Genomic DNA, 15,281 nt, shown 5'->3' on the forward strand with positions numbered 1-15,281 from the left:
CAGGAGGTCTAGAGATTTTCAAGGACATAAGATTTGTTTTTTAAGGGTTTTCTATTTAATGTTTAACTAACTAGGAAATCATATTATCTTCTCTTCCTGGATTATTCAGGGTCTTAGACCTGACTTGGTAACATTTTTAACTATATGACTTTGAGCAACTCACACCCTTTCTGTGAACCTTGATATCTCTCAAACAAGGGTGCTAGATCATCTCAAAAAGACCTTCTACTTCTAATATTGTAGAATTCTATGCAATTCATCCTAGTAAATTGAGGTTTGACTATAATAAATCCAATGCCATAAGGTTAATTCAAGTTATACCATTTTATTTGTTGGTGTGATAATTATAAGTCTTTAAAATATAAACACTTTCCAGAAATTTAGTTTATAAATACCACCAAAAAAATAACTGACTTTGTTCATAAAGGCAGATCCTAAGATTTAAAATAATATATTTTAACATAGACCTTAAATAATTTTCTTAATATTCAAATGAAATGCTGATTTTATTGGTATTTCTTATTCATTTTATTTAGATTTTATTCATAATTAGAATTATTAATTTTATATTTGAACAAATGACTATTAAGGTCTTTTCCAACACTAAATTTATTTCTACCTTATAAGATAATAGAGCAGTTTAAAAGAGGCAAGTATGTCTTTTCATATTTGACTTTAAATTAAGTTTTAAATTTTTACTCCTATCTTTTGTTTTTAACCTTCACTTCAGAATATATTCCTCCTCTTTCCAGTTGGCCATTCTTCCTATTAAAGAATTTAAATAGAGAAGGAAAAGCTGAAGTTCAACAAGGTTAACCTATAGGTCAGCCAAGTGTGACAGTCCATGCCAGGTTGTACACCCATAACCCTCCACCTCTTCAAAGAATGGAGAAATGGGTTCCCTTGCCCTCCTCTTCCTGTGCTCCCTTCCCAGGTCTGGAGAGCCCAATAGGACTGGGTGCCTAAGGTGCATGCCCAGAGGGGAGATGGGAGCAGCTGCAGGCAGGATGTCAATGAGGAGTTCAACAAACAGCTGAGGCTCCAGCAGCTCCAAGAGGAGGCCAAGCTCGGGTCAGCAGCTGGCCAGAGGGCACTGCCCAGCAGATGGCACTGCCTCCCAGCAGGACCTGGACCAGAAAGCTTGGTTCCCTAAGAATATGGAGGACTTCCTTGCCTGTTATCAGGCTATTGATGGCTTCCCTGCTGATAGCTCCTCTTCTTCCTCTGAGCAAAAAGAGAAACAGGCTAATGTGGATGCAAAAGCTTCCCCCAAACCTATGGATTAAAAAGCCACACAGAACAAGGAAGAGAAACACAAAAGCGAAAAAAGGAAGCCTGAGTCGAGATGGTTTCCTGTCGGGGAAGGCAGAAATGCAAGTGTGCATGTGACTGACTTATAGCTCATGCCCACACATGGCATCATTGTGAGAGACTCACAGACAGGAGAATATAAAGTCAAGCTTTATAAAGATAAGCAAGGAGCTCTTAAAGGAGATGGACTCTGCTGTTATTTGAAGAGGGAATCTGTGGATCTCGCGTTAAGACTTCTGGATGATGATGAAATCAGAGGCTACAAATTGAATGTGGAAATGTCAACCTTTCAGCTAAAGGGAGGATACGATGCTAGCAAAAAGAAGAAATTCAAAGACTACAGAAAAAATCTGTCTCAGCAACAAAAACATCAGAAACACCTATGCAGAAAGCCAACACTCCTGGAAGGCAACATGAGCCGGTGGTTATCATCAAGAGCATGTTCCACCCGAAGGATTTCAAGACTGACCCACTGGTACCAAATGAGATCCAGGAAGACCTGCAAGCAGAGTGTGAAAATTTTGTGCAAGTCAAAAAGGCCCTTCTCTTTGACCGACCCAGATGGAGTAGCCTCCATGTCGTCCAAGGAACCCGAAGAAGATGATCTGTGTATACAAGCCCTCCTTGGGCATGGTTTAGTGGTTGTCAGTGAAACATGGCAATATTGGGTGGTATGACTGATTTTCAGGTGGAGGAGAAATAAAGAGAGAGGGAAGAAAAACTGAAAGGTTGGGAGTCTTTTTAGAGCATCATAACAAAGAAAGAAATGGATTCCTTTGATCCAAATTCTGCTTCCAGAACTGTAGGCCTGGGAAAAGGGAAACTATCCCTGGCATATATGACCTCACCTGGAGCAAAGGAGGAAGCTGACAATGGGGAAAGTAGTAGAGGAGGGATCCAGTCTAAGGACAGTAGCTTGGGCCATGGTGATAATCAAGACCAGGCATGCCATTAAACCCTTAAGCATGTTTTTGCAGGGCAATGTTTATAGATTTCTTTCTTTGTGCTTCAGGCTGATTATTGGTAGTATTTCTATGAATATATGCATATTAATCAGATGCCACCCATTTAGGGCTTTAAATGTTTCATTAAAAGCTGTATTTAGTGAGGAACTAAAATTACTGGGCTGACCTGGTGAAAAATCTCAAGTCCCTGGTGCCAGTAAACTGAATTTATTTATGTCAGATCCTGGCTTGTAGTCTCTAAAGTCTGTCTATGTGTGAAGTATGTTGTATTCTAACTTCAAAATTTGTGATCATAAAACTAAAGATATTTTGATAATATTTAAATTGAATTTAAGGTGTAGGTTGAATTTTAAATACAACTGTTAAATGTTTTTCTGTTTTTAAACAAAGAAATGATGAAATTGATGATTTTGGAGCAAGCTAGGAAGACTTGTATGAACCGATACAGAATGAAGTGAGCATAACCAGTAGAATAATTTATATGGGAAAAACAATATTGTAAAGACAAATGGCTGAAAGACTTATAAGAACTCTGATCTTCATAATTCCAACCATGATTCCAGAGAATCCACTATGAATCTACTCATCTCTTGAATAAGAGGTTGCAGAATGAGACGTATATTTTTTGGACATGACTTTTACAGGAATTTATTTTGCTTGACTGTGCATATTTTTTTTTATTTACAAGTTATATGCATGGGTAATTTTACAGCATTGACAATTGCCAAACCTTTTGTTCCAATTTTTCTCCTCCTTCCCCCCACCCCCTCCCCTAGATGGTAGGATGACCAGTACATGTTAAATATATTAAAGTATATATTGAATACAAAATAAGTTTACATGTCAAAACCATTATTTTGCTGCACAAAAAGAATCAGACTCTGATATTATACAATTAGCCTGTGAAGGAAATTTAAAAAATATATATGCAGGCAGTCAAAAATATAGGGATTGGGAATTCAATGTAATGCTTCTAAGTCATCTTCCAGAGTTCTTTCGCTGGGTGTATCTGGTTCAGTTCATTACTGCTCCCTTGGAACTGATTTGGTTCATCTCATTGCTGAAGATGGCCACGTCCATCAGAATTGATCATCATATAGTATTATTGTTGAAGTATATAATGATCTCCTGGTCCTGCTCATTTCACTCAGCATGAGTTCATGTAAGTCTCTCCAGGCCTTTCTGAAATCATCCTGTTGGTCATTTCTTACAGAACAGTAATATTCCATAATATTCATATACCACAATTTATTCCACCATTCTCCAATTGATGGGCAATTACTCAGTTTCCAGTTTCTGATCACTACAAAGAGGTCTGCCACAAACATTCTTGCATATACAGGTCCCTTTCCCTCCTTTAAGATCTCTTTGGGATATAAGCCCAGTAGTAACACTGCTGGATCAAAGGGTATGCAACTCTGCATATTTGTTATAAGGGTTTTGCTTTGTTTTGTTTTTAGTGGGAAAGGGGAAGTGGGAGGGAGAGAATAGATTTTTGTTAATTGGAAAAAAAAAAAAGAAAAATAGGCAGATCAGACAAATTATATACACAAGAAATCTGTACTGGATTTAATATATATTTTTCAAAATATTGAGGGTTTGAATTTTCAATATATTTTGAAGAAGTAAATTAAATGATTGGAAGAAATCATGGATGGTATTTCTTCAGCATTTCATCTTTTAATAGACTTTGAGCTTATCAGTGTGGGGATTCTCTTCAGTTTTGAAGATTACAACCTGACTTAATTTTCTTTCATATCCTCCCATAATCCCTCATCAAGGAACCCAGTGATAACACTGGGGTCTTTCTTATATATCTCTTGACACTAATTACCGTTCACTTTCTCTTTTGATAGGCCCCCTCTTTCTGGTAATATACCTCTCTGATAAGAGTCTTCATGCTTCTTCTGCAGAATTCTTCGTTGATAATGTGTAAAAGGGTATCATCACACAAAAATGGTGACTGAGAGGGCATTAGCAACAACTGATCTATATAGTTATGTGTTCATCTGTGTAAAATTATTGAGATTAACTTATGCACATACATAGAGTGTCCTTGATGAAAATATAAAAAGGAAAGACATAGGCTCTTGGAGACAGTTTTCTACAACAGACCACATCTCTGCAGTCACATAAGTGATTGAAAGTTATGGGGAATACATGACCCTACTGTATTTATTATTATTACCAAAAAAAAAAAAAAAAAGAGCAAAGAACAATAAAAAAAACCTTCAAAGAAAGTTTTATGGAAAGATGGTTTCTTAAAGTAGTATTAGTACTAGTTTAATAGATAATAGATCAAAAAAGAGAGGCTGCAATGTGTATAGGTTGTAGGCTTCATTTTCTGGTAGAACAGCTAAATTCCATCTCATTTGGGAAGTCTCTTGAAAAACTCTGGATATCCTTTAACATGTTGTCAGGAATAAATCATTTTCCATTAATTTTGCTACACTTTCAGATTGTGGTTTTGGGCTTGACGTCACATGAGAGAATCACCCTAGTGAAGCAGAGCAAGCACATGAAACAGAATTTTTCACTCAGGAAGACGCCATACAAGTAAGCAGGATCTTCTGTCTCAGGATTGACCCTGGCCAGCTGCCCCACTTGGAAGTGCTCCAGTCAGCTGCCCTGACTCCCACCTCCCCATATTGCCCCTCTCGAAGGGGCCCCATCTCCAAGCTCATTTAACTGCTTGTCAGAACACTGTAGTCAGAGATAGTCCTCAAATGGCTACTGTGGCCAGAGCTGCTCTCTACAGCCTTTGGATTGCCCTGCTTGACATAAGCCGTAAACTGCTTTTGAGATGATGCTCAAGCAGGCAGGGTTTCCCTACAGACCTCACAGTCACAAGGTTGTTTGCTGCTTGTGTGAGACATCAGGAGGTAGATTAGTATCCTGTGAGGAAGCCAGGCCATGAGGCCCTCTGTGGAAAAAGAGCAGTCACCGGCTTGCCAAGACTCTTAATCTGGCCACTCACCTCCATGTTCCTTTCTCTAGCTGCTTAATTACCCATCTGTGTCCAAAGGAAAATTGCACTTCGATTTTATGCTGCTTTTTTGTTTTGAAATCCAGAGCCATAAGCATACAAAAAATTCTGCAGTTTATTCCCAGATGGAGACAGGGGTATTTACAGAAAAGCCTTAAATCTTTGGTATGTGAAGCTCGGCCTCTGAAGCTTATCTGGGCCCCAGCTCCACACGTCAGCTCGAGGAATGCTGCTGAGCTGACCCGGAGCCCCTTCAGGCGAATGTTCCCAGCGTATCTCCACGAGAAGTCTATTTTAAAGCCCATCACAGTACAAGATAAAAGTATTAGGCCTTCTCCCAAGAAAGTCAAGAGCTAGGACTTTGACAGAGCATGCCCAGAGAGGAGGGAAAGATCGGCTTCTTGGGAGAAAGAGGGCTTTGAGAGGTGGTGGGGAAAATAACAAAGGGCAGTTTCAACAATGCCTCAGTTATTTGATGAGGAAAATAGCAAATACAATGTCACATTTTGGTAGCCAGAAGTAGGTAGCAGGGTAGGGCAAGAAGAGGCTCCTGCCTTCCTGCCAAGAATGACTCAGCCAGGGGTCACTTAAAATCAGCCACTCGTGTCTAACAGGGCTGCATGGGACACAGGTGGCCTGGCAGTAGTTTAGTGTCTGACTCTAAAGTCTTTACATTTTCTCTTATCAGTATTAGAAATAATAATCATAACAAGTACTAACATTTATATGGATCTTAAAGATCTGTAAAGGGCTTAACATATTTTGCTGTTCTTGGTTCTCACAACATCCCTGAGAAGTGGTGCCTTTAGTGTGTCTAGGATTGTGCTCTTCTATCCATTATATAGGGGGTGAAACTGAGGCAGGCTGATTAAAGGACTTGTCCATGGTTACCTAACTAATAATATTCTTCCCATTTTACATATAAGGAAACTGAGGCAGAGAGAAGTTAAGTGTTTTGCCAAGGGCCATATAGTAAGTTTCAAAGGCAGGATTTGAACTCAGGGCTTCCTTACTCTAGGTTCAGCACTCTAGGTCCAGAGCTGCCAAATACTCTGGAAGGAAAAGACTCTTAATGATAACAGTGCCAGATAGTTACTGAACAATTACTGTGTACAGGGGACTAGGCTGGAGACTTGGGATACAGAGAGAGCACACAATCCCCTCCTCACAGCCGGTTTATAAAACAGTGGTAGGACAGGACAATGTGGTTTTCTTAAAGAACAAGGCAGCTTATGCCAAGTGTGATGGAAGTATTGCATCCAATGGGGGCTAGAGATGAACAGGACTGCATGCCGTGATTAAATGCCTGCTCTGTGCCGAGCATCATGCGAGGTACCAGGGATTCAGAGATAAAGACTGCTGTCCTTTCTCCCCCCTCAAGGAGTTCTACTCTGGGGGACACCACAGATGCCCAAGTTGGCGCATACAAGAGTAGATGGGAGCTAGGGAAAGTACCAGCAGCGTATTTTCTCTAGGGGAAAGACTGAGGTAGGAGGCAGAGCTTTCCAGGCATAGGGCACAGCCATGAGGGCATGGGCCAGTGTGCAAGCTGCAGCCAACAGGATACAGAAGAGCTAATCACCGATGGCAGGAGTGCTTTGTAGAGATGGACTTGAACAGAGCCTTGAAGGAAAGGGAGGTTTTAGAAGGCTTTTCCAAGATGGAGTGAATAAATGGACAGGTGGGATAATGCTTAGAAAAGAATGAGTGGTACTGTCTTTCTGGGTGAGATATCTTTCAGTGGGGAAATGGTAGAAAAGTCAGGACCCAGTTATAGAGGACTATAAATAAAACCCATAGAAGGAGGTTAGACTTTTGGGCAATGAGGAGCCATGTTGACTGGAACAGTGATATATATAATCCAGTGGCTCATTTTATGGTAGAATGAATTAGAGAGAAGAGAGGAGCAAGGACTTCAGAAAGAATACTACAATTATAATAGTCCAAATGTGAGGTGGTTACTTGGACCAGCATAGTAGCATTTTAAATGGAAAAGAAGTGACATTTTGATGGTAGTGATAAACCCTTAGAGCAAGTGGAACTTAGAAACAATAAAAAGCCAGGGTAGCATAACTGGAGAAAACCAAGGAAAAGAATCAGACCAAAGATGGACCTGAGCCATCTATTAAGTAAGAGCTAGAACTGATCCAAGGCACTCACTAAATCCTGTTTCTCTCTTTTCTTGAGCAGCCATGGATTCACTCAGAACCTTGCCGACTTCTTTCAGTGTGGATGCTTTGGCCTGTTCAAGCCTAGTGCTGTGGATTGGACTTCTCAATACACTGTGGTATTTCATCCAGCCAAAGAGAAAGTTTTGCGCTCTGTATGAAGAAAAGCAACACTAAAGTCTGAATTATATATCTGACTTTTTGTTTGTTGGGCTGGGGCACAGAAACAAGTGAAATTCAGAAGTTTATCAAAGCTGAAGCTAACCCTCAAATGAAAACATTTTTTCCTAGGTCTTCACATATTAGACAAAATGGGGGCCTTTCAGACAGCTAACTTCATTGCACTTTGTAGTTTCAACAAGATAAACTTTTCCTGAATTATCTCAGCAAGTTACTTAAACTCTTTTGATACTTTTTTCACCAGAGAAATGCCACTGTTAATTTTTTTTTTATTTTGAAGATTATATTCATTGATTGTGGATAAAATAGATTATATTTTCACATTGTATTGGCTATTTTGAAATAGTTTTATTCTTAAAACTAGTCATTTTTGGTAAATTATTTTTCTTTATATTGCATCTATAAATCTGTATAAAAATATTTGAATGGATATATCTGTTTTGCTTTCACACTTAATAAATTGGGTCTTTTATACAGATAGGTTCATTCAGTGATTCTCCCAGCACCTCTAGAATTTATTTGAAAAAGGCATACATATTTTAAAGAAACAAGTTAGATTCACAATCCTAGAGGTAAACCAAAAGATTTCATGCTAGGCAGATTCACAGGATTCATTTCAGTTGCCTGTTAGAAAATACAAATAGAAACATGAGACAACCATGGAATATAGTTAACATGGAAATGTAGATTTGAAGCTAAAAGGAACCTTTGAGATCAACTCATTTTCCCTTTCATTTTACACATGATCAGCCACAGGCTCAAGGTAAATAGTTACTTGACCAAAATCTCACAAATAATAAGGAGCTGGAAGTTGAATCCAGGACTTTTGACCTCATGTGCATTCTTTTCTTTCTGCCTTGCTGTAAAATCAGTCAGATTCTAAGTCTCAGTTTCCCTTTTTGTGTAAGAAAACATTTCAGGTTAGGCAAAATGCATCTTCCTTTTTAAAAAAAATCTTTGTGGCTCCATAGAAGTATGACTGAATATTAGGTCTGGTCGTTCACTTTACAAAGGGATTTTTCATGACAAGATGTATCAGAGGGTACCTTTCAATACCACAGTTCTAAGAACATTTACCCAAAACTTCAGGAATACATCTGTTGCAAAAAAGTAAGTCTTGCTTGTAAACTGAATTGAAAAATTAACATGATTTCTGGGCTTGTTATTGGTCTGTATTGAAAGTGTTTATTGAAAGAAAAAGGCTCTTATGAATCCTTGCTAATTCCACCCTTGGAAGGAACTTTGGAGGTCATGTAGTATGTAGTTCCCGCTGCTCATTTTACAGTTGAGAAAACTGAGACACAGCCCACAGGAGTGACTTGCCCAACACCCCCCAGGTTGTAAGCGGCCATGCAAGAGTCAAGCTCCACACCCTAGATGCCAAATTCAGCACTCCATACTCTGCATTCTTTTGGCTGGGTAAGAACCAGCTCATAGCATCAGGCAGTTAATCCAGGCAAGAGTGGAGAGATGCAATTTCCATAATCCTTTCTCTTTGGGCTTGGGGAATCTAAGGCAATAACAAATGGGATAGAACCAGCCATCATTTCAAAATAAGGTGTTGCTGTTTTGTTTCAGAATTCCCAGCAGTATTTTAACTGCCTTTAAGAAAAACTTTAAAATGTTAAACTTAATTAAAGAAGGAGAAAGCATATGTACAACACTAAATTAATTTGGTTGATTTATTTTTATGGAAACCATGTTTCTGCCACATCTGTACTCGCCTTCATACAAATGTGTGGTTACAAGGGCAGCTGAATTTATGAAACCCCTCGAGCTCTTTTTGCATTTCTTTTCCAAAACATAATCAAAAAACAACCATGTTTCTAGTTTAGGATCAATGTGTTGTGCTCTCTTGTCCATGTCTGGATTAAAGAGAGACTTAGATTCAAATTTCTCTTCTGAATTAATCACCTGACCACTTCAAGCCTCAGTTTTCTCATCTGTAAAACTGAAATGTTGATACAGAAATACTAATTTGACAACCTTGTGAGGGTTAAATGAGGTAATAAATATTTATTGAGCTGAATTGGAATAATTATAACTAACATAGAGCTATAAAGTTTACAGAGTGCTTTACATATATTGTAATGTTTATAAAACTCTTGGTCCACTTTAAATGCCCTATATAAATGTCAGTTGTTAATATTACTATTTACTTTACACTTTGAAAACCACATTTCCAAGTCAAATTGTTTAAATCATAATAATAAAATAGCTAGCATTTATGTAGTGATTTAAGGTTAGCAAAGTACTTTAAAGTATGTGATTTTACCTTACAATATTCTTGGGTGGTAAATGCCATTGTTTTTTTCTGCTTTATAAGTGGGGAAACTGAGGCATTGAGCAGTTAACTGACTTGCCCAGGGTCACATAGCTAATAAATATCTGAAGCTAGTCAAGACTTCCAGACTTCATGTCCAGCAGCCTGTCTGCTGTGCCACCTTACCACTTTTCCACATATCTGTATGAGATTGTATACTGCCTAACATGAATTAGCCTACATGCATTGGAAGAGTTCTTTTAATCTTTTGTGGGTCCTCTCATAATGCCCTGTACACAGTACAATGCCCATTAAATGTTTGTCAGGTCAATAGGATACAGGAAAAAGGAAAAGTCATGGAGAGATGAATTCTTTTTCTTAAATCCATCAGGTTTTATGTGGTCATTGACAAAGATATGGTTTTTCAAAGTGGCTACAAGCTGTTCAGGATGGAAAGGTTGAGGAAGTTGAGATTATTATGGAACATATCATGATGAATATGGAGTCTGAGCTCTAAGTTTAGAGTCTTAAATCAATCTCTCTGGGTCTCAGTTTCCTCAGAAGTGATTTCCACCTCTAAATCCGATATTAGATGTATGATAGTGATCCAAGATTATACACTAACCAGGTTATGGTAAAGACAATCTATCATCAATCTATCATCGGAAAATGCTGGGGGAGCCAGGCCTGGATATTGCTAACCTATCTCCAGGTGAGGTTAGGCTACTCAGGCTACTGACCTGTGAACAATAGCATTTGCTATCCCAAAGGCCAGAGCAGCCCAGTATCTGATGTTGATGTTGGGGGGTGATATCCCAAACCTCAAACTTACACATGAATATCAAAGAGATCTATCTAGTCTAAGCCCTTTGTGTTCCAAATGAGAAAACAGGCCCAGAGAGGCCAAGTAATCACACAGGTAAGAAAGTAGCAGAGCTGGGACTGAAGCCAGGTTCTCTGACCCTATGAATATCACTCTATCCACTCTCTCCTGCTGCTTTGCTGACTAAACTTTCTATCCTGAACAGAAAGCTTGTTGCCACCAGCTAGAAACTGTAATATCCTTAATGTTCATGATACCAAATTTGAATCTCTTTATTGCACTCCTGCTTATCAGAATCCCTGGGGTAAAGGTTGGGATGAGATATTTACCTTGTGCCTTATTAGTATTCAGGTTTGGTTTTGCTGAAAGCCTACTGTATGCTGAGGGGGTTATAGTGAGTAGTAATAATAGATCCTAGTCCTCAAGCTTACTCTATAAAGAAGAAATAAGATGATTAATTCCAGTAGCTCATTATTGACTCTAACATCAAATAGTTTATCAGTTTTATGTCATAATTTTTAAATTTCTGTTTTTGTGTAATTTTTGTATATAAATAAATCTGTAGAAAGACTCAAAAATTTTTTGCTAAGTGGGATCAAAGGTGTCTACTAGAGTTGGAAGTGACCTTAAAGATCATAGAGTTCAACCCCTTCATTATACAAATAAACTGAGTCTGAGAAAGACTATGTGAATTACCTGAGGTTATATAACTAGTAAGTATTGGAGGACTTGAATACTTGGGTCTTCCTTACTCTATCTACTATACCTGAATGGTGCAACTTTCTTGCAGAGGTATTCAATCAAAAAAGTTTGGAGACTACTGGCCCATGCCATTACTCCCAAAGGCTCTTTTTACTTCCCCTTAAAAGTCCAGCCCTCTATATGTAGGTGGAGCCGGGCAGTTGCCTATATGATTATATATTATATATAATATATATATATATATATATATATATATATATATATAATTGAAATATATGCTCTTCCCACTGAAAATCTCCTCAGTGATCTCTGGAAGCTAGTATATTTTACAATTCTTGTTGAAACAAGAATTATCTAGCAGTGTAGCAATGTTATTAGCCATTACCACTTCGGCAAGAAAAGAGTTTAGCAGATAGTTATTAGCAGAGAGAAGGACTTAAAGTATGACATAGGATAGGGAAGTTATGATTTGAGAGGTAGGGAGACTTAGAATCTGGGGTACTTCTCAAGTGGACTAGATTGGTCAAGTAAGGCTTAGTGAATATAGGAGCTGAGATAAATCTAAAAGAGTGGGTGGGATTCAGATAAATGGAAAGAAGCAAGGAAGACCTTAGGTAAATGGAACAACATCAAACAGCTTCAATGACTGTTCCCCAAAGCAGACCCTTCCCTTCAAAATATTCAAGTCAGATTCAGGGTTGGAAGTGCAACCTGCTAAGGATGTTATGGCATATTTTATCACATAATTTCTACTATAGTATATCCAAAGTCTGTATAGAAACAAGATGTTGGGCAGTTAGATGGTGCAGGGGAGAGAGCACCAAGCTTGGAGTCAGGAGAATCTGGATTCAAATCCAGCCTCAAATTCTTAATACTTATTATCTGTGTGATCCTGGGCAAGTCATTTAACCCCAATTGCTTCTCAAAAGAAAAAGAAAGAAAGAAACAAGATGTTAGCCAATTTTTGTAAAGGTAGCACCTGGCTTCTTTTATAGAGATTTAACTGTAAATCCTGTAGACTTGGTCCACAGCATTGTGCCTTCCTGCTCTACAACTTGACTCTGTCCATTAATCATCTTCATATTCATCTTTTAGTCAATCAATATTTATTATCTACTCCATTGGTCACTCCCCACAATGGCTGCATCAGTGCTATTCTCCTTAGATCCTTAAATCTCTCCCTCTATCCATTTTTCACCTCCTATTTCACTTGAAAACTAAAAATAACAATGGTAGTTCTATCTGCAACCTTACCTCAACAAATCCCTTCCCCTATATTCTTCAAGGCCTAGGATAAGAAATGCCCCACTCCCTTCTACTTGTGCCCTATATCCCATTCCTTCCTAACTCAAGGAGGGTTTGATTCCATGTTCATCCTCCTTCTCCAGCATGTTTACTGTTTCCTTCTACACTAGATCCCTCTACTTTTAAACAAAATCTATTCTCTCCTATCTCGAAAAAATAAAAATAAAAGACCTTTTGCCTTGATCCAACTCCTATCCTACAGAAACATAAATCAACTCCTGGTTTCTATTCAGGATTCTGTCACTCACTCTATATATGTGGACTTGGCTGTTATTTCACTTCTCTGTCTACTTCCTCATTTGTAAAATGAGGAAAATGAGTAGGTTGGACAAATGACTTCTCTAATATCCCTACCAGTTCCAACATTTCATGATTTATTATCCATTTCTCTCCTTTTCCCTGCCAAACTCCAATTAAGCTACTCTCAACAGTCACCAGTATTCCTGACTCCTGGCAAAATCTAATAGCCTTTTCACCAATTCCTATTCTCTTGGAGAATTGATTCTTTTCCTTAATTTCTCCTACTTGCTCTCTGTGACACTACTTTCCTGGCCTTTTTCTTACTTTTCTAATCACCCTTCCATTGCCTCTTTAAATGTGAACGTATCCTGAAATTTAGTCATTAATCTTCTATTCCTCTGTGCTCTCATTTTAAACAACTTACATAAACTATGAGTTCTCAAGTGTATAGCTTCAGTCCTTTACTAGCTCCCTGGATTATATCCAGCTGTCCACAGAACAATATTCAGGATTTTAAATCTTTATTTTATTTTAATTTTTTATTTTCACTGTCACCACGTCTATTTTAAATCACTCAAATGGCTCCTCTTTTAGATCAGTGTAATACTAGCATTTCCCATCTCCCCCATCCTGGACTGAAAATTTGGGATTCTTATCTTTGATGTTTATTTTTTACTCCCACATCTAGTTTACTGTAACAACCTCTTAAGTGGCTAATATTATTCCACTCCATCTGTACACAAATGTTAAATTACTTTCCTTAAAACATCATTTTGTTCTGCCTAAGAATTTATAATCACCACTTATTGCTCAATAGATCATTTTGTAGCTCCTGAGCTTTATTCAGTAGGCCAGCTGGCTTCATCTTAGTACTGCTTCACTATGTAGCATCTCCATTCCAGAAAGGTCAGTCTTTATTCACAACACACTTTTACTTTTGCCTTTTCTATTCTTCCCATATGTAACCAATGGGGGAAAAAAAGTGAAGAACAGCCCAGCAGTACCAAATTTTAAGCTATGTTACAAAGCAAAAATCATCAAAACGATCTGTACTAAGAAATAATGGTGCATCAGTGTAGATTAGGTATACCCAGTAATAAATTACCATAGTAAGTCAGTATTTGATAAACCCCAAGAGTCAAGCTTTTGGGGCAAAAATTCACCATTTAACAAGAATTGATGAGAAAACCAGAAAGCAGTTTGGCTGCATTCCTTCACTTTTTTCCCATTGATTCTCTTGATATTCTTGATCTTTTGTTCTTCTTAATGAGTTTCATTATTATTTGTTATAGCTCTATAAAGTAATTCTTTGGTAAATTTGATTGGTATGACATCTTTCTGGCATTTAAAATCCCTCACAGCCTGGTCCTGACCTACTTTTCAGCCTTACTTATCAAATTCTTTTTTGCTGTTCCTCACACACAACAATAAATATCCATTCTCTGTATTTACACTGACTACAACCTATGCCTAGAATGTATTTCTTCCTTATCTCTACTTCTTAGAATCCCTTGTCTTCAAGATTCAGCTCAAATGCCACTTTCTACATGAACCCTTCCTTGATCACCCCACTTCCACCTTCCATGTATCCTATTTATATATTGTTTACTTCAAGAGAATGTACTCTTGAGAGCAGGAAGTTTTTCATTTGTCTTGGTGTCTCTAGCTCAGAGCATAATGCCTGATGTACAATGGCACTTGTTGTTCATTATTGTTGTTCATAGATTCCAATAGAATTTACATGTAAGAAGAATTATGAGATTTTATAGTGACCAAAACATGGCAAAAAACTGAGGAGTTTTGTTGCTGGCAGGTATATAAAATAGAAACAGAAATAGAGCTTGTTCCTGTTTTATGTAGTTTCATTTGCAGATCAATCTAGGAAAAACTTGGGAGTGAGGCTTCCATGAAGTAGAATTTTGAGAATAGAACCCACCAAATGTGTTTTGGAGACATAGGAAAACAATCAATAATTTAAAAAGAATTTTTAAGCCTAAGTCAAATTGTTGTCTGGGACCTAGGGTTGCAGGTTTGCCTAGGAGATTGGATGGATGCTCATCAGAAGAATAGTCTGGAGTATTCTGCTTATTTTTTTCCCTACTCATTATGGTTTTAACTACACACTAAAAGTCAGCCTGCCCTTATCAAGTAGATGCTTTCTAGCCTTCTCATCTTAATAGAAGTAACAGAACAGAATGGCCCTGAAGACCTCAAACCAGGTAAATAACATAAACTAGCTTGAAGACCATGAGACTTGTGGGAATATTCAGGGAAGACAAATCAACAATCGAATACTAAATGCCCAGCAGAGAACAGAGCAACATCACTGGAGGACTTT

The 15,281-nt window shown here is 38.0% G+C and overlaps 1 protein-coding gene and 1 pseudogene across 1 annotated transcript in view; both read left to right on the top strand.

The window, feature by feature from the left end:
* ZDHHC13 (zinc finger DHHC-type palmitoyltransferase 13) overlaps positions 1–8,086 on the top strand; it is a 59,682-nt gene extending 51,596 nt beyond the window's left edge. Inside the window, exons 16-17 of the mRNA XM_031944012.1 lie at positions 4,735–4,832; positions 7,453–8,086. Of these exons, the coding sequence (XP_031799872.1) occupies positions 4,735–4,832; positions 7,453–7,591 (237 nt within the window). The 3' untranslated portion in view covers positions 7,592–8,086. The remainder of the gene's footprint in view (positions 1–4,734; positions 4,833–7,452) is intronic.
* Positions 569–2,958, top strand: LOC111721439 (annotated as a pseudogene).
* Positions 8,087–15,281: the final 7,195 nt, after the last annotated feature.

The sequence above is a fragment of the Sarcophilus harrisii genome, chromosome 6 (assembly GCF_902635505.1).
Source record: "Sarcophilus harrisii chromosome 6, mSarHar1.11, whole genome shotgun sequence".
Taxonomy (NCBI): Eukaryota; Metazoa; Chordata; class Mammalia; order Dasyuromorphia; family Dasyuridae; genus Sarcophilus; species Sarcophilus harrisii.